We start from the raw sequence: 21,431 nt of genomic DNA, 5'->3' as shown, positions 1-21,431 counted from the left end.
TTTCTGAGGGTAATGCCTGCTGGTTAGGCTCTTTATTTGAGTCCATGTGAACTTGTGAGAGCACAGAGAAGTGAGCCTGGCCTGTTGGAGTTTGGTGGTGTGTCTTCCACAGCCTTTGGCTCACATTGTGTGGTTTCTTGCAGGCGGATCTGTGCACAGGACTGCAGGGCTTCCTCATCTTCCACAGCTTCGGGGGCGGCACGGGCTCCGGGTTCGCTTCTCTGCTCATGGAGCGGCTGTCAGTGGACTATGGCAAGAAGTCCAAGTTGGAATTTGCCATCTACCCAGCTCCGCAGGTTTCCACAGCCGTGGTAGAGCCCTACAACTCCATCCTGACCACCCACACGACCCTCGAGCACTCTGACTGTGCCTTCATGGTGGACAACGAAGCCATCTATGACATCTGTCGGCGCAACCTGGACATCGAGCGGCCCACGTACACCAACCTCAATCGTCTCATTGGGCAGATTGTGTCCTCCATCACAGCCTCCTTGCGGTTCGATGGGGCCCTGAACGTGGATCTGACGGAATTCCAGACCAACCTGGTGCCGTATCCCCGCATCCACTTCCCCCTGGCCACCTACGCCCCAGTCATCTCGGCGGAGAAAGCCTATCATGAGCAGCTCTCAGTGGCCGAGATCACCAATGCCTGCTTTGAGCCCGCCAACCAGATGGTGAAATGTGACCCTCGCCATGGCAAGTACATGGCCTGCTGCATGTTGTACAGGGGGGATGTGGTCCCAAAAGATGTCAATGCGGCCATCGCCACCATCAAGACCAAGCGCACCATCCAGTTTGTGGATTGGTGTCCCACTGGGTTTAAGGTAAGACTGGGTACTTTTTAGTCACCCTCTAGTCAGGGAGCAGCAGGTGCACACTGGTGCTGACCCTCAAGGCACACCTCCTTCAGAGAGGTTGCCTCTTTTGATGTTAATGAGACTGCAAGGAGAGCAGTCCTTAATTAGCTAACAGCTTCATACTTCATGTAATACATTCATTCTGTACACTCCTTTTTTAAAACCATGCTTTAAAGTTGATAGTGAGGTTGATGTTGCTAGTTTCTTAGTAGTTTAGAAGACTGAGGCTGAGACACCTTTAAGGGGCCTGCAAATGATGGGAAGGAGAATTCAGAAATGGTCTGGCAGCAGACTCTGGTCTCGTTTCCCTCACCTCTCTACTGACTTTAGACATTTGTCAGGGCCTATGATTCCATTTTGGTTGGTCCAAATGGTAGATTTTTACTTTACTTGATGTTGTTCACCTGTTGTCCCTGAATTTTAGGAATTACTTATGTTTTTAGGAATGGATTGTTAAATGTATATCTCAGTGTTTTTTTATTTTTAAATTTTTAGTTGTAGATTGACACAACTTCTTAATTTATTTATTTAGTGGTGCTGAGGATCACCCCCAGTGCTCCATGCATGCGAGGCAAGTGCTCTTCCACTGAGCCACAACCCCAGTCCTAAGCATTTAAGTGTAGGCAAAGGGTAGGTTTGATGTGATAAGGAAACATCTAATATGGGGAAAGCACCATGTATGTACCTAGATTCTCAGGCTGTAACACCTGTTGGATTACCAGACTAAATGCTTCCCCATACATGTGTTCCTCAACTCTTTGCCCTCTGGTTTATGTATATCAGTCCTTATCCACAATAGTTTTACATTTATTCAAAGCTCTGGGCCCCGATTTTTTTTTTTTTTAAGGATTGAACATAGTGGCTCTTACCACTGGGCCACATCCCCAACACTTTTATATTTTGAGACAGAGTCTCCCTAAGTTGTTTAGATAACTAGCTAGACTGCTAAGGCTGACTTTGAACTCTGAATCTTGCTACCTCAACCTCCCAAGTTGCTGGGGTTACAGGTGTGCGCCACCAAGCCCAAATGGGCCCCATATTTGTAAGCCCTGATGAGTTCCTGAGGTGTTGGGGGAGGTAAAGGTCATTCCAGATGAAAACATCACAGGAATGTGTGTTAATCATCATCATCTGATGTGGAATGGCCATGGCTTGCCTGTTACTACAGGAAGCGTTTTGAAACCTCTCAGCCCCAGTTCACAAAGACATCTGCACACAGATTACTGGTAGGAGGGTATTTTTTATTTGTCAAGTTTGAAGTAACTCATAGAAGCAGGTAAAATCTACTACAGACTTTACTGACCTTGAAATAGTCAACAAACGTAAGACAGGGGTAGCAGAAGCTAGGTTACAGGTAGTTGTTGAAACTTTCCATTTTGTTTCTAATTTTTAAGACTTTGGTTTGAGAAGCAAAAATATTTTTCCAATAGGTGAGACATTTGGGAGTTGAGGACATATAAAGCAGCCTTAGTTGGCAGGGCATGTGCAAGATGCTTGTCCAGGTTTGCTGTCCTAGCTGAGTGGTTCTAAGAGGCAGCAGTGGTTCTAAGAGGAGCAAGTCTGTAGGAAAGTGTGTGTCACAGCCTCTGCTGTCCCCTTATGTAAGACCATCCAGCACCAGGTGGGCCTTGTTGAATTCTCCTTGCTCTAAGTTCTTTTTTGTCAGTTGGAGTGTGACTTGGCAGCCATTCTTTTGCAACCATTTGCTGAGGGATACACTATTTTCAAGGAGTCTCTTCCATGATTAAAACCGTTTGGCTTTTTTTTTTAATACTTAACATCTTTTGTTTTTATTAATTTGTTTATTGTATGTGGTGCCAGGAATCAAACCCAGTGTCCCATGCATGCTAGGCAAATGCTCTACCACTGATCCACAGCCCTGGCCTTTTTTTTTTTTTTTTTTTTTTTTACTGTTTAGTTTTTAGTTATAGTTGGACACAGTACCTTTATTTTATTTATTTATTTTTATATGGTGCTGAAGATCAAACCCTGGGCATTGGGTGTGCTAGGCAAGTGCTCTACTGCTGAGCCACATGGGAGGCACTGGGTTCAATCCTCAACTCCATCATTTGGCCTTTTTATACTACAAAATCAGTATAAAATATTGAAACAAGGTGGAAGGCTGAAAAGCTGAAATCCTCTTCCCCTTCTCCAGAGCTTTTTTGTCCTTTAAGAGATGTCTTTGCCTATTTCAGGTAACCATGCCTCTTGTTATACAGGTGATGCTGGCTGACAGAGAAGTCACAGACATGGGCAAAGGATGCATGTTCCTTTCCTGTAGGTGGCAGACCCAAATTCCTGCATATAGGTGGCCAAACAGAACATGAGTCTGGCAGCACTGCCACTTAGAAGGGCTAGTTGGCTGGCACCCCCTCCATCAGAGTTTGAGCTCCTGTGCCCTTCCCTCTACCCCTTCTAAAGCCTCTGGAGCCTAGCTGTGTGCAGAGCTCCTGCTAACTACTTCTGTTCACAGGATAGTGCAGGGTCACTGACTGAACACACTCCCAGGTATTCATGCACTTGTTTCAGCACATGTTCCAGTAGCCTCTGAGGCTGTACTCTGAGTTTAATGCTAACCACATAGGTTTGTTTCTTTCTCCCCCCCCCACACTTAACTACATAGAATTCAACTGTTTTCTTTAATGAGTATACATCAAACCCAAGGCAAATTGATACACCTGAACTGGGTTCTCAATTCATTTTTCTTGCTTTCTTTTTTTTTTTAAGTAACATTCTTTTTAAAAAATATTTATTTTTTAATTGTAGTTGGACACAATACCTTTATTTTATTGATTCATACGTGGTACTGAGGATCAAACCCAGGTCCCTGCATATGGTAGGCAAGTACAGTACTGCACAGCCATGACCCCAGCTGCATAATATTTAAAAAAAAAATTTTTTTTAGTTGTAGTTAACACAATACCTTTATTTATTATTTATTTATTTTTAATTTTTTAATTTTTTTTGACATATCCTATTTCATACATTAGATTCAAGTGGGTTATGAACTCCATTTTTACCCCAAATACAGATTTATTTATTTTTACATGATGCTGAGGATCGAACCTAGGGCCTTGCACGTGCAAGGTGAGTGCTCAACCCTGAGCCACGACCCCAGCCTGTAGTATTATATTTTTAATAAGTGTTTTTTGTTGTTGGAAATGGACAAAATGGCTTCATTTATTTTTATGAGGTCCTAAGGATCAAACCAAGTGCTACAACCCCAGCCCTCATTCATTTTCATTTTACTTTCGAGATGTAATACGATTGAACTGGTTGCTTATAAATGGATGATCCTTCCCAATTTTGCCATTAAAACAAAGATTCAACTCTGTACTTAAAAACCTAAAATATAGGGCACACATTCAATCCTTAGCACCATATAAAAATAAATAAAATACTTTCATTTAAAAGAAAAAAAAAAACCTAAAACATCAGACTGGGATTGCGGCTCAGCAATTGAGTGCTTGTTTTGCACATGTGAGGCACTGGGTTCAACCCTCAGCACCACATTAAAAAAAGGTTTAAAAAAAAAAAACAAAAAACCTGATACATCTTCCTGTGGGTGAATCTAAAAGCAGTGTGGTAGGGTCAAAATACATTAAATGTTGACAGTTTATGCCAAAAACCTTTATTGTAATTATTTGTTTTTATGTGGTGCTGAGGCTAGAACCCAGGGCCACTGAGCTACATACAATCCCAGGCCAGGGCATTGTTTAAACTGGGACCTGTGCTTCAGTTTTCAATAAGCCATCATATATGTGACACCTACATCAGTCTCACTTTGTGGTGTTCCTCTTCTCTGGCAGGTGGGTATTAACTACCAGCCCCCCACAGTGGTGCCTGGAGGAGACCTGGCCAAGGTGCAGCGGGCTGTGTGCATGCTGAGCAACACCACTGCCATTGCTGAGGCCTGGGCCCGCCTGGACCATAAGTTCGACCTCATGTATGCCAAGCGGGCCTTTGTGCACTGGTATGTGGGCGAAGGCATGGAGGAAGGGGAATTCTCAGAGGCCCGAGAGGACCTGGCAGCGCTGGAGAAGGATTATGAAGAGGTGGGCGTGGATTCTGTGGAAGCAGAGGCTGAAGAAGGGGAAGAATACTGACTGGGAGGGTGTGACTGGCAGCAACTCTACCTTTCACCCTCTCTCCTGGGCGCGCACACTGTAACATTTACAGGATATATTTACCTATTAAAATTTGTTTATTGAGGCATTATTTGTTCTGTGTGCTGTACTTTGATCAAACTGCCTGTCTAGAGGCCCGCCTTTGCCAGTGGATTCCTCAGGAGAAAATATATCCATTTGTTTCTTTTAGAGAATTGGTAGGCACGTTTGTATGCTTAAGTATTGCATTTCTCCCAGAAAGGTTCGGAAGGGCTTCCCAAGGGGATTATCAATGTCTTCAGTCTGAGCATTCTTTTTAGTCCTTGGTGGCATTCTTGGCTGGCAGACACACTGATGTCTGTTTCCTCCAGCATCGTGAAGGGTTTCACCCAGTAATCATTCGGGGGTGCAGTGGACTCCGCCTAAGGCGTGTGTTCAAGGGCTTTGTCAACCCAGTTCTTAACTTCCTTTTCCACATATGTCCTTACCCTTCCTTCACTGCTCACATGCCGCTGTGGGAGACAACAGAACCTCCAGAATTACCCAAAGTGTACTCAAGAGCCACAGCCTGTAAGCACTCCCTCAAACCCTCGCCCAGAAAGATGAGTCAAGTTTTGAGCAGAGGGTTCCGGTGGGTTGTTTTTCTTCGCAAGAGTCCTGGACCCGTTTGTGTGCGCGCGCGACTTCTTGAGTTAGGGAGTCCTTCCTTTGGGTGACGGTGGGCTTGCGAGGATCCCGGGGCATCGAGACACGCCGCATGGACCAGCACCCGGGAGCCGCTTCAAACGAGTGGGGCGTTAACGAAGAGCTGACCTTTGGACAAAAAAAAAAAAACCAGAAGTGGGACGAGTATCCCACGGTCCTAACCGGACGACGCAGGCGCGACACAGGACAAGGCCCGCAGCTTCCGGCGCCAGCCCGCTGGGAAACTTGCAGCACCGCCTCCCCGCTCGCGAGCGCCCTTCGCGCCGGAGGCTCTATGGTACCAACTTCCGCTGAGCGCCACTACTCGCGAGAATTCCGCGACGCAGCAATGGCGGGACCGTGAGTGCCGCTGACGGGACTCAAAAGAGAACCGGCTGGAACGGGTTTGGGCCGAGATCGGGCTACTGGGGTCCCTACGGGCCACTTTTCCCTGGAGGGCGTGGCAGCTGGGGTCGTGAAGCCACTCCGGGGTCCGGACGGCCGCCAGCGACCTAGCTCCCGCCTCTTCCCCAGATGCCGCGCCACTGCTCGGCCGCCGGCTGCTGCACACGGGATACGCGCGAGACGCGCAACCGCGGCATCTCTTTCCACAGGTCGGCGCGCGTGCGTGTTAGTGCGCGACCTCTCGCTTGCGCATGCGTTTTGTTGTCCTCCGCTGGAGTCGCCACGGCGCCTTCGTCCCTCCCCTTCCTCCAGGCCGTGTGAGGCTTGAACCTGTGGGTGGGCGGGCGAAGGGGGCGGGTCATTGGCGCCTGAGTCCGGTCCTGGAAGAAAAACGGGACGCTTACCAGGCTTCGACTTGGTGCTTTCTGTTGCCAGCCAGCGGACTCTGAGCGCGCTGCCTGCTTCGCAAGGGCTCAGTTTCCTGGTCTGTGCCAGAGGTAGCGGGGGTACTTCTTCGACAGGGTCACAGGGAGATCTCCTGGCGGCATGTGCAGGGCCTACTCTTCCTCCCTGGGGAACTTGAACAGCATGAGCCCAGGGGCTCTGGCAGCCTGGTTCTCACGGGTTTGTGGTTCTGCAGACTTCCCAAGAAGGACAATCCGAGGCGTAGCCTGTGGCTGGCCAACTGTCAGCGGCTGGACCCCAGCGGCCAGGGCCTGTGGGACCCTGCCTCTGAGTACATCTACTTCTGCTCCAAACATTTCGAGGAGAACTGCTTTGAGCTGGTGGGAATCAGGTGGGCTTCCTTGCCAGCCAGCATTGGGCAGGGTGTGGGGTGTCAGCATAGTATACAGTGGGGCAGCTGTGTCTTGAAGAGGCAGTCCCTGTGCAGCTGCCGTGAGGACAGCTTGCCAGGTGGACAGGCAGCCATGGTTCCAAACGTGCTGCTTTCCCTTCCCCTTTGTGTACAGTAAAGCGCACTCCCAGTTTCACTTTGCCAGGAACACCAAAGAAAAACAGCTGTTCCAGGGAGTGTTCCTCACCCAGGCCTCCCAGCAAGCCCACAAAAAGAATTTTTTTTGGCTGGTCTGTCCAGCCCTGTTGGTGGAGCTGCTTTACCATCTCAGCTTTAAGAGATTGGTGGGATTCTGCCTAACGTGGCATTTTCTCAAACTTGTTTATTATGTGCCTTCCAGCCTGCCACAACCCCAGTACTGGGGAAGCTGTGTTGGGTGCCAGGGAGAGATGGCCCAAGTGGCAGCACTTGTTCTTCAGCTCATTAGGGCTGCTTTTCCCCACAGTGGCTATCACAGGCTGAAGGAAGGGGCAGTTCCCACCATATTTGAGTCTTTCTCCAAATTACGCCGGACAACCAAGACCAAGGGGCATAGTTATCTACCTGGGCCCCCCGATGTCAGCCGGTTGCGGAGATGCAGGAAGCGGTATGTGCTATGGGTGTTAAATGTTCCCCATTTTCTTTTACCATGAGACTAAGGGTGTGGGCTTTAGAGTGTTTGCCAACATATAGGTTCTTACTGCACCAACCCTCTTGTGGGGTTTCATATGTTAGGGCATTTCTTTGAAATGAGATCTCCCTGTCAATCCCTTTTTCTCTCTGCAGCTGCCTTGAAGACCGAGGGCCCACAACTCCATTTTCTCCACCTCCTCCTGCTGATGTCACCTGCTTTCCGGTGGAAGAGGCCTCTGCACCTGCCACTTTGCCTGCCTCCCCTTCTGGGAGGCTGGAGCCTGGCCTTAGCAGCCCCTTCTCAGACCTTCTGAGCCCTGTTGGTGCCCAGGCTGATGAAGCAGGCTGTAGTACGCAACCCTCTCCAGAGCAGCAAACTTCCCCTCTTGAGCCTCGACCTATCTCTCCCTCAGCCTACATGCTGCGCCTGCCCCCGCCTGCTGGAGCCTACATCCAGAATGAGCACAGCTACCAGGTGGGTAGTGCCCTTCTCTGGAAGCGGAGGGCTGAAGCGGCCCTAGATGCACTGGACAAGGCCCAGCGCCAGTTGCAGGCTTGCAAGCGGAGGGAGCAGAGGCTGAGACTACGGCTGACCAAGCTGCAGCAGGAGCGTGCACGAGAGAAGCGTGCGCAGGCAGATGCCCGCCAGACTTTGAAGGAGCATGTGCAGGACTTTGCTATGCAACTGAGCAACAGTATGGCGTGAGGGAATGGCTATCATGAAGGCTTCAGCCTGTTTCTCCCTCAAAATCTGCATGGAGAGCACCTGATGTGAACTGAATCCACCAGACCACTAAATAGCACAATAAAGTGGATTCTAGATGGTGGCCCTGCTGTCTGACTCAGCTTTGGGTACCAGGTTCCTTCTTCCAGTGTCTGCAGGCTCCAGATGGCTTAGACCTGGGTTCAGATTCTTGGTTGTGGAAAACTGAAAGCTTGGTTCTTTACTACCCTTTCATGCCACACAGGTAAATAGGAGGCAGACATTTTTGCCTGTGTAGCTCTTTGCCCCACAGGGTTCTCTGGAGGATACAATAGTGTTAGTAAGAGTCATGGGGCAGTGCCAGGCACCCTTTATTGGATCCTGAAACAGATTGGACTTACGAAACCAGTCCTTTTGAGAACACTCATAAAACCCTGTTCAGACTTGGTACTTATGCAGAGGCATAACAGGCTTTTGTCCACACCCAAACTGTCTGGTAGGTTAGAAAGCTGTACCAGCCACCACTGGATCTGTCTACCTCAGAAAGAGGGGATAATGATAATTATCACTGACCTCCTTGGGATCCTCCATTTGGCTAATAGTAAAGCCTATGAAGAATTTTCAGATTGTTGAAGTGTGGGAAGAAGTGGGTAGATCTTGGGGGGAAATGTACAGATCCTGGCTTCATTATCTTTTTTTTTTTTTTTTTTTTTTTTGGTGGTGCTGGGGATTGAACCCAGGGCAAGGCAAGCACTCTATCGACTGAGCTATATCCCCAGTCCTCATTGTCCTATTTTTTCAATTCATGGAAACCTAGAAGGCTTCATACTGGATTTGACTATTGTACATAGCTGAGAGCATACAGGCTGATTCTCTTTTTTTTGTACCAGGAATTGAACTCAGGGACACTCAACCACTGAGCCACATCCACAGCCCTATTTTGTATTTTATTTAATGACAGGATCTCACTGAGTTGCTTAGTGCCTCATTAAGTTACTGAGGCTGCCTTTGAACTCATGATCCTCCTGTCTCAGCCTCCCCAGCTGGTGGAATTACAGGCATGTGCCACCGTGCCCAGTCACATGCTGATTCTCACTGACAGTATGACCTCTTCCTGCTGGTCCTTGTCCACAAAGCCCAATGGGCACACCTGACTTTATTCCCAGAGCTAGCACACACTATTCTCAAATTCACTTTTTTTCTACAGTCCATGGTATTTAAATTATTCACACCATGTTTAGAAGAGATAGTCAGAGGGCTAATTACAAGGGTACACATAGTACAGGGTTTGTAGGTTGTTCATGAGGCTTGCAGGCCCACTCTTCCAAGAGGGGTTTGGATGAGACTGCCTTGGGGATAAGACAAGACCACATCTGGAGGATCACTGTCATACTGATTTCACACCCAGCCTATCTTACTGCCCAACCCAGGCTGCGCCTTGTCTTCTGGTTGCTGACATGTAAACCTTCCCTACCCACCCCCACAAATGTTACCTATTGCACTCAGCCACCTGCCTCAGCTCCTGCTCCACACCCACACTCACTTGCTAGCTCATCATGTACTAGGCCCCTTCCTGGCTGGCTGGTTTTATGGATCTGCTACACCTGGTTAAGGAATAGCCAACCTGCTGCCCACAACACCAACCATAACCTATTTATAGCTACCTGGGTCCCCATTGCAGGGCCATGTCTGGGTACTCTTCAACCAGAGGAAGAACATGTGCTCTAAGGCCAGAGAACAGATGTTTCCTAAGATACACTCTGACTTCCTGACAGGGTAAGGCAGGTCCTGCATTCTGGTTCCTGGAAAAGCACAATTGGGCCTTCTGTATTGATACAGGTTCTAATCCTGGGTGATAGGAGGATTCTCTGATCTTTCCTCAACTCCCAGCCCAGGCAAGAGGGTAGAGCCTTCCTTGGGACCCAACAGAGATGTACCACTGCAGGGCTCTCAGTGGTAGGGGCCAACCTGGACACCTCTAATCAATGGTGTATTGAGAGTGGCAACTGAAAAGGGTGATGTGCTTCAGTAGCATACCATATTGCTCTCTTGTCAGAGTACCCACCCTTTCAACATCTAGAGGTCCTTAGGCAGGCTGCATTCAGTTGATATGTTTTGGACACTAGATCCCTAGGGCACCTCTGTGCTTTAGGAGCACTATAATTGAGAAACTCCCACATGCATGGGAATATGATGACTATCTCTAGGGTCCACTGCTGCCTGGTCTCTGATTGGTCTCTGAGGGTCCACAGACCAGAGTCCAGAGGTCCAGTTTCCTGTTGTTCTTGGGACTGTTGAGCTCCGTTAGTCATCATTCTCCAAGCCACAGAAAATGAGGGTCAGTACGGCACTTTCCTCACTCTGCATTGAGACCTCTACCTGTTTTAATTATGTCTCTAATTAAGCATCTCAGGCCTCCTAGCTTTGAGACAGTGGCCCCCAGTTTTCCTACACCATCAGATGTGGGCCCCACTTCACTTTTTTTTTTTTAGTTACAGATTGATACAATATATTTATTTGTTTGTTCATTTATTTATTTATTATGTGGTGCTGAGGATCAAACCCAGTGCCTCACCCATGTGAGACAAGCACTCTACCACTGAGCCACAGTCTCAGCCCCCAGCTTCACTCTTTATATTCTAGGCAAACATCTTCCTGAAAGTCCTCATCTATTTTAATAGTTCTGGAGCTTCTGGAGCTTCTGCAGTGGGTAAGGCCCTCAAGGCCAACAATGCGTTGGAAGAACTCAACATGAGGTGAGAAGTATGGGGGTATCATGCAGGAACCAGGGGCACTGTTGCCACAGTCCAGCTGCAGCAAACTAAACGGGCGGGGGGGTGACGAAAAACTTGTGTAGATTGATACAGCAGGAGTGGGAGCCGTTTATTGTAGGACAGGAGGGATATATATATACATTCTACACAGCTTATCTTAATTAACATAAACTAGATACAGCAGTCAACCAATAAGGAATCTCCACACTTAATGGCTCCCTGGTGCCATCTCACAAACCACTCCCTCTGGCAAAATGCCAGGTGCCATCCTGACTTGTTTACAGACCCTAACACACTGTGATCTCATGGATATTCATTTTCATTTCTGATCCTATGACAGTCTACTTATGAAGGGGTTTGGCCACAATCCTAAAACATCCAGCTCTATCCTTCTCTCTCAAGATCATCACTGATACATTGTGACTCCTAATTCCTGCACTGAAGGCAGGTAGCTAGGGATACCCAAATGTAAGTGTGAATGACCTTCAGAAGGCCTGGCACAAGATGGTGACCTATGAGAACTTCCCTGCCTTTCAATGGATCCTCTTCTGGATGGAGCAAGGCCAGGCTCTGACTGGTGGCTCCTCTGGCATGCTTTGCGTGAGGTTCTTCTCCAGGGGCCGGCTCTGCGTGAGGTTCTTATCCAAGCCAGGCGGTGTCTCAGCCCTCAACAGGTAATGAATGGGTTAGGGGCAAACCCACTGGGGAAAAAAGAGGCAGATGTCAGTCAAGTTATAGGCTATTGTGGCTTAGCCCCTCCCCAGGGGCTGCACCTTGCAGGCAAGAGGTCCCACTCAGTCCAGCACATCTTTCCTCCCCATGGGAAGAGCCAAGGCTGGAGGCAGCAACAGGAAATGCTGAAATTCATGGCACAGCCAGAGCCAACATGTGAGAAGTCAGAAGTGGGACTGGCTCCTGAGAAAAGGTGGCCCCGAGTTGAAGCCCAAAGTTGGTTTAGCAGGAGGAGAAGAGAGGATGAGAACTGGGAGATAGGTGATTATCGATAGTTATTGTCATGGTGATGGGTAGGTAGCATGGAGCAGAACATGTGGGGGCACCTGCTGAGCTCAAATGGCCAGGGAGTGACAGCTGGTCTCCACCACAATAGGGACACTCTGGTCTGTTGGCTGGGTGATCTCCCTGGAAACGGAGTCACCCGTGAGGCAGCATAATACCCATCTTTTTCACCCTGAGTTGCCTGAAAAACTTGGGCATGAATGGAGGGTTGGAATGAGAAGCCAATCCTGGTGAATGCAACAGAAGATTCAGAAGAGACACTGGGGCAATCAGTCCTGCCCAGCTCTTTGGAAAGCTGCAAGAGGAATGAGTCTTTTTTTTTTGTTGGAGTTGCTATTGTGCGTTAATTGTTCAAAGTAATGGTGTTCTGTGTGATATTTCCATACTCACACGATCAAATCCAGCCTTTCTTTTTCCACCTCCCCACTTCCAAACCCTTCCCAAACTCTAGTAGTCACTAACCTATTTTCAGGTTGATATTTATTAGATTCCATATATGAGAGAGAACATGTGACCTTTGTGTTTCTGTGTCTGGCTTATTTCACTTAACATAATGTTCTCTAAGTTTCATCCATGCTGCTAATGACAAGATGCCATTCTTCTTTATGGCTGAATAATCCTCCATGGTGTATAGGTACCACATTTTCTTTATCCACTCACTTGCTGATGGACACCTAGACTAATCCTGTATCTTGACTATGACTCATAAGTTTTGTTTTGTTTTTTTTTCCCAGCAACAACCGAATCTCTGCAACAGGAGCCCGGCACCTGGGGTTGGGCCTCTGGGTCAACCAGACACTGAGGATTCTTGTTGTGAGTGCTAACCTCAAGAGGGAAGCCTCAGCACAGACCTGCCCTGTACCTGTCCACACAAATGCCTCCTCTACCACATCACCAAACCCAGGGCCACTAGATGGGTGGCAGTGTACACAGACTCCAGACCCCTGATGGGGTCTCTGGGAGGGGGGCCTCCTGGATTACTTTTGCAACTACTTCTTCCTTTTGCCATTCAGTCTCCCACCTCTGGCCTGGCCCATGCTGAGATTCACACTCCTCTTCTGTCCACCTATCCCTCCTAGCACTATGTCCTCAACAACACCTTGCTGACTTTCCTCCTCTTCCTTTTGGGGTGTTCCTCTGTGGAAAGTTGCCAGAGAACCCCTCGCTTGGCATTCATCTCCCCTGCTCTTTCTCTTCTGTCCTGGAACCCAGGGTCAATGCAGGTGGATTGGTTTGCCACTGCTCAGACCTACCTGAGGCCTGTGTGCCTAAAGGGAGTTGCCTTTCTTCAGAGTTGCAGGTGCAAAGAGAGCCACTGAGCAGGGCTCAGAGTGGAAGATGGAGAAGGGAGGGAGCCAGGCAAATGTGGAGAAAAATCTCTGAGGTCTGCTGAATCAATAGCTTGTGCTAGGGGACAGTATCACCAGCTCTGGGGACAGGGTTGGCATCTGGCTCTGCTCCCCATCTTCAGCCTTCCCAGGTCTTCTCTCATTAGCTTTCCCACTCCTTGCCCCTCAAAAACTGTGACCTCTCTCCCAAGCTTACATGCACCTCTCCAGCATTGACAGTCTCCTAATCACAAAGAACTCTTGAGAGTTCGTCATGAATGCTTCACCTCCTTCTAGGGGTTGCCTCTCAGTGGGAGAAACCAAGTCAGAAGATGGGGGCCAGAGCCTGACCCATGTCTCTTCCCCACACTTTCCCTCCAGTATCCCCTCCAGCAGAGTGCTCAGCCTGTTGGATCTTCCTTTTTTCCCTTTCTCAGGTTCTGTTAAGCTGTTAGTTTTCCCAGTTCTGTCCTTCCTTCCCATCTGCTGCCTGATGATCTTTCTAAAGTGACACATGCCCCTGTCACTTCCTGCTAAACCTTTCATTTCTGATAAATTCAAGCTTTATACCTCATCAATCATAGCACATCATGGGGATCTGGACTCTTCTAAACCCTGCTTCCAAGTTCATTGCTCTTCAGAATTTGCATGCACACACACACACACACACACACACACACACACACACACACACACAGGATACTATTTCCCACCTTTGCTTTTGCTCCTGTTGTTCTTGCTGAAATGCCCCTATCCATCTTCTACAACTGTAAAGCTTGGTTCTGGGGTTTTACTCTCCAATGATGACCTCTCAGGTGGTATTGGCATGCACCCTTGCATTGAACTTACCACACTGAATTTACATTTCTTTTGCCTCACCTTCCCTGAGCAACTGAACTCTTATTTAAGAGTTTTTTGTCTGCATCTTTGGCTCCCAACATAGAGCTGAATAGGTGCCTTGTCAGCATCCACTCCATTCCTCTCTTGCCCAGCTCAATATCCTCACCCAGGGCAATATGTCACACAGAAACACCTGTTGAGTTGAGGCAGTGGGGCTTCCTTCCCACACTATGAGAAGTGCCCTCATTCCCTTGCAGGTTGCTCTCAGCCTACCTGGACTCAGCTTCTCTTAGTTCTGTGTTGTCTTTCTTAGGTGTCCAGGAATCCCATGCAAACTGAAGGCTGCTCTCATCTCCTCAAGTCTGTCCGGGACAATCCAGCATCTGCACCAGAACTGCTAGATTTCTCTGTAAGAGCTTTTTCTAAGCCATTTTCTGATCCTCCCAACAACCCTGTTACATCTCCATTTGAGAGGAAAGAAATGGGGATTACAGAAACAAAGTGCTCTACTCAGATACACCAGTGGCAAGTGAGAGTTCCAACCCAGGTCTCAATGCAGGTCATGACACTACTGCAACTCTGCTCCCACTCTGGGCTGGCATCTGTAGCCTGGTCTGATATTGGGCCCCGACTCTGTTCTTCCTTGGCTGAAAGAGCAGAGGTGGAATTGGGGGGCACCATGCTTGATATGCATGGATGTTTTGATCTGCAGGTTCAGCACTGGGCAAGGGTACCCTTCTTCCCTCCCCAATCCCAGCCAGTACTGCCTGCAGGGGGACTGCACTGCTGGAAGATCCATTTGTGTGACAGCAAGGGAATTAGAACCCACTTTTAATGCCATTTTAATTTTTTTCCTGTTTTCTTTCTTTTTTTTCTAGTTGGATAGTTTGCCTTTATTTTGTTTATTTTTAAGTGGTAGTAAGGACAGAACCCAGTGCCTCACACGTTTTAGGCAAGCATCTGCCACTAAGCCACAACCCCAGCCCAATTTTGCCTTTTTAGTATGGGAAAGAAATGTCACTCTTTTTTATTCTATGTCAATTCATCATTAAAGAGAGACTCCAGAATCACTTTGTATATGTGTGTGCGTGGGTGTGCATGCACATGTGGTGTAGGGGATGGAACTCAGGACCTCACACATGCTAGGCAAACACTCTACCACTAAGCTATGTATCCAGCCTGATAAAATATGAAGTTTTAAAGTCTGGTTACCAGTCAGTGCTCATTCTAACCTAGATTATTTAATACACACTTGAGTCACAATCATACCAGAACTGTGAAAACAGTTCTAGTCTTCCTAGATTGTCCTTACAACTCCAAAGCCAGAAATGAGCATGATTTAACCATGTTTCTTCAGTTCTGAAAATTATTTATTTATTTATTTTTTAGTTTTTTTTTTTAAAGAGAGAGAGAGAATTTTAATATTTATTTTTTAGTTTTTGGTGGACACAACATCTTTGTTTGTATGTGGTGCTGAGGATCGAACCCGGACTGCACGCATACCAGGCGAGCGCACTACTGCTTGAGCCACATCCCCAGCCCTTATTTTTTAGTTTTATATGGACACAATATCTTTATTTTTTTGTGGTGCTGAGTATCAAACCCAGTGCCTCAGGCTTGCCAGGCACGCACGCTACCACTTGAGCCACATCCTGAGCCCCCGAAAATGCTTCTCAACACTGTATCCAATCATTCTAGAATAAGGGGGGTGGATAATATATACATTTGCCTGTTAAACTACATATTTATCCAATACAATATAGGTCATTAGCAGAGATCTCTAATATTACAGAAATAGCACTGGTTTTGCAATCAGTTCATGCCTGGGACCAAATCCTGGGTTCATAAATGTGGAAACTTGCACAAGGTTCTGAACCAAAGAATCATCACACAAGCCAGATTCTAATGTTCTATTTTCTAGTCTTTAACTGTTACCATTAGTCTAATCTGACTAACCCAGATTTTATCCTCAGCTCTGAGGGGTATGCTTATGACTCTTGTAGTTGAAGTAAACTCCCTTCCAGAACTTAGCTTTTTCTTTCTTTCTTTTTTAAGGAGAGAGAGAGAGAGAGAGAGAGAGAGAGAGAGAGAGAGAGAGAGAGAGAGAGAGAATTTTTAATATTTATTTTTTAGTTTTATGTGGACATAACATCTTTATTTTATTTGTATGTGGTGCTGAAGATCGAACCCAGCACCCCATGCATGCCAGGCCAGCACGCTACCGCTTGTGCCACATCCCCAGCCCCTCAGCCTTTTCTTTACGTGAAATGGGGATAATACCTGCTTTCCAGGGGCACTGTGTACAGGGAATGGGAACTAGGTATAGTGGTGTGCATCTGTAGTCCCAGTTACTCAGGAGTCTGAGGCAGGAGGCTCTCTTGAGCCTAGGAGTTCAAGATCTGCCTTGGCATCACAGAAGGACTCCATCTGTGTTAAAGATAGTAAATTTAAAACATTTTAAAGTGAAAAAGATGGGATGAGATGATAGACCCTGTAGGTAGGACTTGCACAGAGAAAGGCTCAATTAGTGTGTTAGTTCTCTTCAGGCCTCTTCCCATGCTAAAGAGTGCCTAAAGATTAAGGTGGATCTCAAGCAGCATATATCCATGTAACTATCCCCCCACATGGAGAAATAGAGCATGCCATTAAGAGCCCTCCCCTCTTGAATCCCTTCCCTTTTCTATTTTAATACTTTGGGCAGTGTGAGATCCCCATCCTTGGGAGAGAAACTGCCCAGAGGAACTTCTTGGAGACCTTGTATACAAGTAATACAACCAAGTTCCCAGAAAGGAAGAATGCACTGTCTTATCATGAGTTTCTCCTAGGATATGCAGGTGAACAGAGAGTTTGATGACCTCGATAGCTCAGTGAAGGTGGAGATTCTTCCAGGGTTTTGCATAAAGACTGGTGCTCCCAGAGTGGACTATAAGAAAGAGTTGCTGCCAGTCTTCAGACCACCTCCACCAGCATCTGCTCCTAAATGATTTTGGAAGGTGGCTTCCTCATCTCCCAATTAGTCACTTCAGTTTCCACATGGTGGACTACTCGACTCATGACACTTGTATCTTCCTCTCTGCTCCATGGACCCTGCTATAATCTAGGCCTTCCTTTGCCATCACTCATTCATGTAACACATTGGTGTGGACACAGGGTGAAAGATGTCCCTGTTCATCTTCCATATGTTCCTGTTTTGGTGACCTTGGAAGACAAAATATAAGAAGCAGTACATATCGCACTCCCAACTACTTGCAAAAATGCAACTTGTCACAGCCCTTTGGGAAGGCAATTGTTATTATGCACTGAGAGTCATCAAGGGGCTGGAGATGTGGCTCAAGCGGTAGCGCAATCGCCTGGCATGCGTGCGGCCCGGGTTGGATCCTCAGCACCACATACAAAGAAAGATGTTGTGTCTGCCGAGAACTAAAGAATAAATATTAAAAATTCTCTCTCTCTCACTCTCTGTCTCACTCTCTCTTTTAAAAAAATTTTTTAAAAAAAGAGAGTCATCAAATTGTCCGTTTTGATCCAAATGTTTGTGTAATTTTTTCTACAGAACTAATCAGAGATGCACAAAAAAATTGTTGCCTGAAGATGTTCACTGAAATGCTGTTTATGAAAATAAAAAGTAGAAGTAATTTAAATGCCCACTAACTAAGATTTGGAACTCTGCAAATGTTCAAACCCCCATGCTCAAACAAAATTGAAGAATTCATGAAAGTACACAAATAGACATGATTAATCTAATTTTTTTTTCCTTTTGGAATTAACAACCGGGTTTTTTTTTTTTTAAACCACTGAGCCTCATTCTCAGTCCTTTTTAAAAAATTTACCTTTTTTGTTATTTTTACACTGGGTCTTGCAACATTCTTAGTGCCTTTCTAACTTGATGCTTTCTGAGTTGTTGGGATTAAAGGTGTGTGCCACCACACTCAGTTTACATAATTTACATAATAGTTTACATAATTAATCTAAAGTATGAAAATCAGGATTAATTTTGGTAATTTGTCAAATGGTTAATCATAGTATTTCTATGTTAACCAGTAATTTTACCCCCCAGGTATATACTCATATAAACACAAACACATGATTAGTGCCAAAACTTGTACATGAATGTTCTAGGTGGGTGCTATGGCACAGGCTTTGAATCCCAGCGACTCAGCAGGTTGAGGCAGAAAGATCACAAGTTGGATACCAGCCTCAGCAATTTTGCTAGAACCTCAGCAACTTAGCAATACTTTCATTTACTTAGTGAGACCCTGGCTCAAAAAAAAATTTAAGTACTGGGGATGTAGCTGTGTCATATATCATCCCTTGCTTCAATACCCAGTATTTTAAAAAAGAAAATTTATATCAGTATTACAAAAAGTGGAAATATTCACCAGCAGATAAATACAATGTGGCAATATTCATCCATAATAATGGGATATTATTCTGTAATCAAAAGGAATAAAATTTGTAGTGAACAAAATGTTCCTCAGTTGATTTGGGTTATGAGTATATAATTCTGTGAATATATTAAAAGCAATTAAATTGTATCCAGTATTTTGAGAGAATTTTATGATATTTGAATTGTATATCAGTATATCTGTTTTTTAATAAAGGCAAAATATTAATACATATCATATGGATGAAACTTGAAACCATTATCTTAAGTGAAAGAAGCCAATCACAAGACCATATATGATGTGATTCTATTTATATGTAATATCAAAGATAGGTAAATATATAGAGACAGTACATTATGGGGGAATTAAGGATTGACAGATATAGGATATGGGTTTCTTTCTAGGATGATAAAAATGTTCTAAAACTGGGCTATTACTGTAGTTCAGTAGTCAAATCTTGCCTAGCATGTATGAAGCACTGGGTTCAATTCTCAGCACCACATATAAATAAATAAAATAAAAGTTCACTAACAACTAAAAAAATATTTTAAAAAATGTTCTGAAGCTGATTATGTTCAGGTTGCACACTTGACTGATAAACTAAAAGCCAAGCCCAGTGTGATGGTGTCTTTAGTCCCAGCTACTCAGAAGGCTGAGGCAGGAGGATGGCTTTACTTAAGGAGTTTGAGACTAGCCTGGGCAACATAATGAGACCCCCCTCTCAATAAACAAAGAAAAAATTATCAAATTCTATACTGCAAATGAGTAAATTATATAGTATGTGTATTAAATTCCAAGAGACTTGTTAAAATGACAAAAATAGCTCCACTGAAATATTAAGCTTATCTCTACAATGTGGGTTTATGGGTGATTTTTTATTTTGTTTTCCTACTGTTTCCACACTTTCTATTCTGAATGTGTTAATTTTATAATAAGAAAAATAATTATTACTTTAAAACACAACATAATGAGGACTACAATTAAGTCGTGTATGTTAGCTGCAGGGCAGGCTGAACAAATGTTAGCTGCAGGGTGGGCTGAACACTCACCATCACCCATCTGGTTCCTTATCTCTTGTTTGCCTTAAGGCTGAACACTCAACCCCCACCATCTGGTGCAAAAGAAACCCACGTATGGCCCCTGCTTGGTCTCTCTGAAGGCAGAAGATGATACCCTTAGCAACTACTGTATGATCCAATCATTGTATACCAACAAGGCAGCTTGTAGATCCAGAGACCCCATTAGATTTTGGTTATAAGAACTCTTTCCTGCAGGAACTCTCTCTTTCTTCTCTCGCTTTCTCTCTCTTCTGCTTTGCTCTCACCCATCCCCTCAGTTTGCCCTCCCTTTTTCTCTCTCTCACTTTGCTCTCTCTGCTCTCTCCTTCTCTTTCCACTCCTTCTCCCCCCCCCCCTTTTTCCTCCAGTCAATCAGACACTGCTGCAATAAAGATCCCTTGGTTGCTCTGAGTGTCATGGTCACTTTCCTTTCAGTGTACGTGATGAAGTTGGACCCTTGAAGAAAGAGGGTGCTGTAAAATGAACTAAATATGTCCCCCCAAAAATAATATGTTTAAAATCTAATCCCCTATGTGACGTATTTGGTGACAGGGAAGGAGAGAATTAAGGATAAATGAGGTTAAATATATGAGGGCCATATAGCCTAATTTAACCTTAATTAAATGATACAAAGAATTATTGTCAAGAGACCAGGTATTTTGCATGCTACTATCATGTGAGGACATGATGTCAAGTGGCTGTGTGCTACCATATGAGTACATAGTGAGAGAGTGCCTTTATACAAGATAGAAAGAGAGGTCTCTCTTCCTTCTACCCTCAAAAACTGTGGGAACTTAAATTGCTTTTGTTTCAGCCAGTCTATGGTATTCTGTTATTGCAACCTGGGGCTGACTAATAAAGAATTTGCTCTCCTTAGTAAAAGAGGAAGGGAATGCCATAACTTTTTGCTTTCCCTCCCTCTCATCAGACCTCCCTGCATTTTCCTTGTACCAAGGGGCTGTTTCTAAGCATATACCTGATGGTACTCTTCAGAGACTCTTCTTACTTCAGGAAAGTCCCTAGTTCTTGAAGTGATGTGCCTTATTGTAACGAAGGAGTTCGAAACGCTTTTTTAAACATAGAGTTAAAGGTTTGTTCCCTCTCAGGAGACACCAGGAGGCTCCATTCTGGCCATGAGCAGGAATTCCTCCTCCCATGCTTTTCCCAAAAGTGAAATGCACACTGGATCTTAAAGGAATCTGAAATGATTTTTAAGAATGAAAGAATTGGGGGGCTGCGGTTGTGGATTAGTGCTAGAGTGCTTGCCTAGAATGTGTGAGGCACTGGGTTCCATTCTCAGCACACATAAAAATAAATAAAATAAAAGTCCATTGACAATTATAAACTATTTTTAAAAAAAGAAAGGAAGGAAGAATTGATGATTACTCCAAAGTTCTTCAAAATGGGCACTAGGTTGCAATCCAGATCCTCAGCGTAGAAGGTGTGCCCTCCCTCTCCCTAGTGCCTAGAAATCCACCTCTTCTCTCACTAAAGAAGGGTTCAGTTCCCCAAAATTGCCCAGTTCCCATATGCTCAAAGAAAATGACTTTTCTGCACCTGAGAAAGCACGGAAGAGGGGGTTGTATTAATTTTCACAGATGGCAGGAAGGCCCCTTGGAGGTCATCATGTTCAGAAAACGGAATATATTCAAGAACAGGGAGGCAAGCACACCTGGGGCTCTAGGATGTCGGAGACAAAACGTAATTCCCATTTAGGATTCATAAGCGAAGGCCTTAACTTGCACGATAATGTCCTGCTCCCCAACAAACGGTGTTAAAGCTGCTCCAATCCAAGATTCTGAGGAC

General features: G+C 45.6%; 2 protein-coding genes and 2 long non-coding RNA genes across 8 annotated transcripts in view; 3 read left to right on the top strand and 1 right to left on the bottom strand.

Moving 5' to 3' along the window:
* The window catches only part of LOC144364748 (tubulin alpha-3 chain), a 30,963-nt gene extending 25,891 nt beyond the window's left edge, over nt 1-5,072 (top strand). The window contains exons 5-6 of the mRNA XM_078038804.1: nt 144-824; nt 4,667-5,072. Of these exons, the coding sequence (XP_077894930.1) occupies nt 144-824; nt 4,667-4,963 (978 nt within the window). The 3' untranslated portion in view covers nt 4,964-5,072. The remainder of the gene's footprint in view (nt 1-143; nt 825-4,666) is intronic.
* LOC144375150 (uncharacterized) lies at nt 5,043-6,090 on the bottom strand. Of its 2 annotated transcripts, none has more exons than XR_013434582.1 (2): nt 5,954-6,090; nt 5,043-5,776 (listed from the first exon to the last, which is right to left on the bottom strand). It is a non-coding gene; the product is annotated as an uncharacterized LOC144375150 (long non-coding RNA). The 2 variants fall into 2 exon arrangements; XR_013434583.1 differs by having other exon boundaries at nt 5,950-6,088.
* A 30-nt stretch (nt 6,091-6,120) lies between these two features.
* Nucleotides 6,121-8,347, top strand: LOC144375149 (THAP domain-containing protein 7). Of its 4 annotated transcripts, none has more exons than XM_078038806.1 (4): nt 6,121-6,261; nt 6,693-6,848; nt 7,354-7,494; nt 7,674-8,347. In XM_078038806.1, the coding sequence occupies exons 1-4, from the start codon at nt 6,182-6,184 to the stop codon at nt 8,224-8,226; spliced, it is 930 nt and encodes a 309-aa protein (XP_077894932.1). In that variant the 5' UTR covers nt 6,121-6,181; the 3' UTR covers nt 8,227-8,347. The 4 variants fall into 4 exon arrangements, with proteins under 4 accessions (XP_077894932.1, XP_077894934.1, XP_077894931.1 ...); XM_078038805.1 differs by having other exon boundaries at nt 6,182-6,369; XM_078038808.1 differs by lacking the exon at nt 6,693-6,848.
* Nucleotides 8,348-11,070: 2,723 nt separating this feature from the next.
* On the top strand, nt 11,071-20,036 carry LOC144375151 (uncharacterized). The gene is made up of 2 exons (XR_013434584.1): nt 11,071-12,827; nt 14,496-20,036. It is a non-coding gene; the product is annotated as an uncharacterized LOC144375151 (long non-coding RNA).
* Nucleotides 20,037-21,431: the final 1,395 nt, after the last annotated feature.

This window comes from Ictidomys tridecemlineatus, chromosome 2, assembly GCF_052094955.1.
Source record: "Ictidomys tridecemlineatus isolate mIctTri1 chromosome 2, mIctTri1.hap1, whole genome shotgun sequence".
NCBI classification, from domain to species: Eukaryota; Metazoa; Chordata; class Mammalia; order Rodentia; family Sciuridae; genus Ictidomys; species Ictidomys tridecemlineatus.
This window is presented reverse-complemented; position numbering and strand designations above follow the sequence as displayed.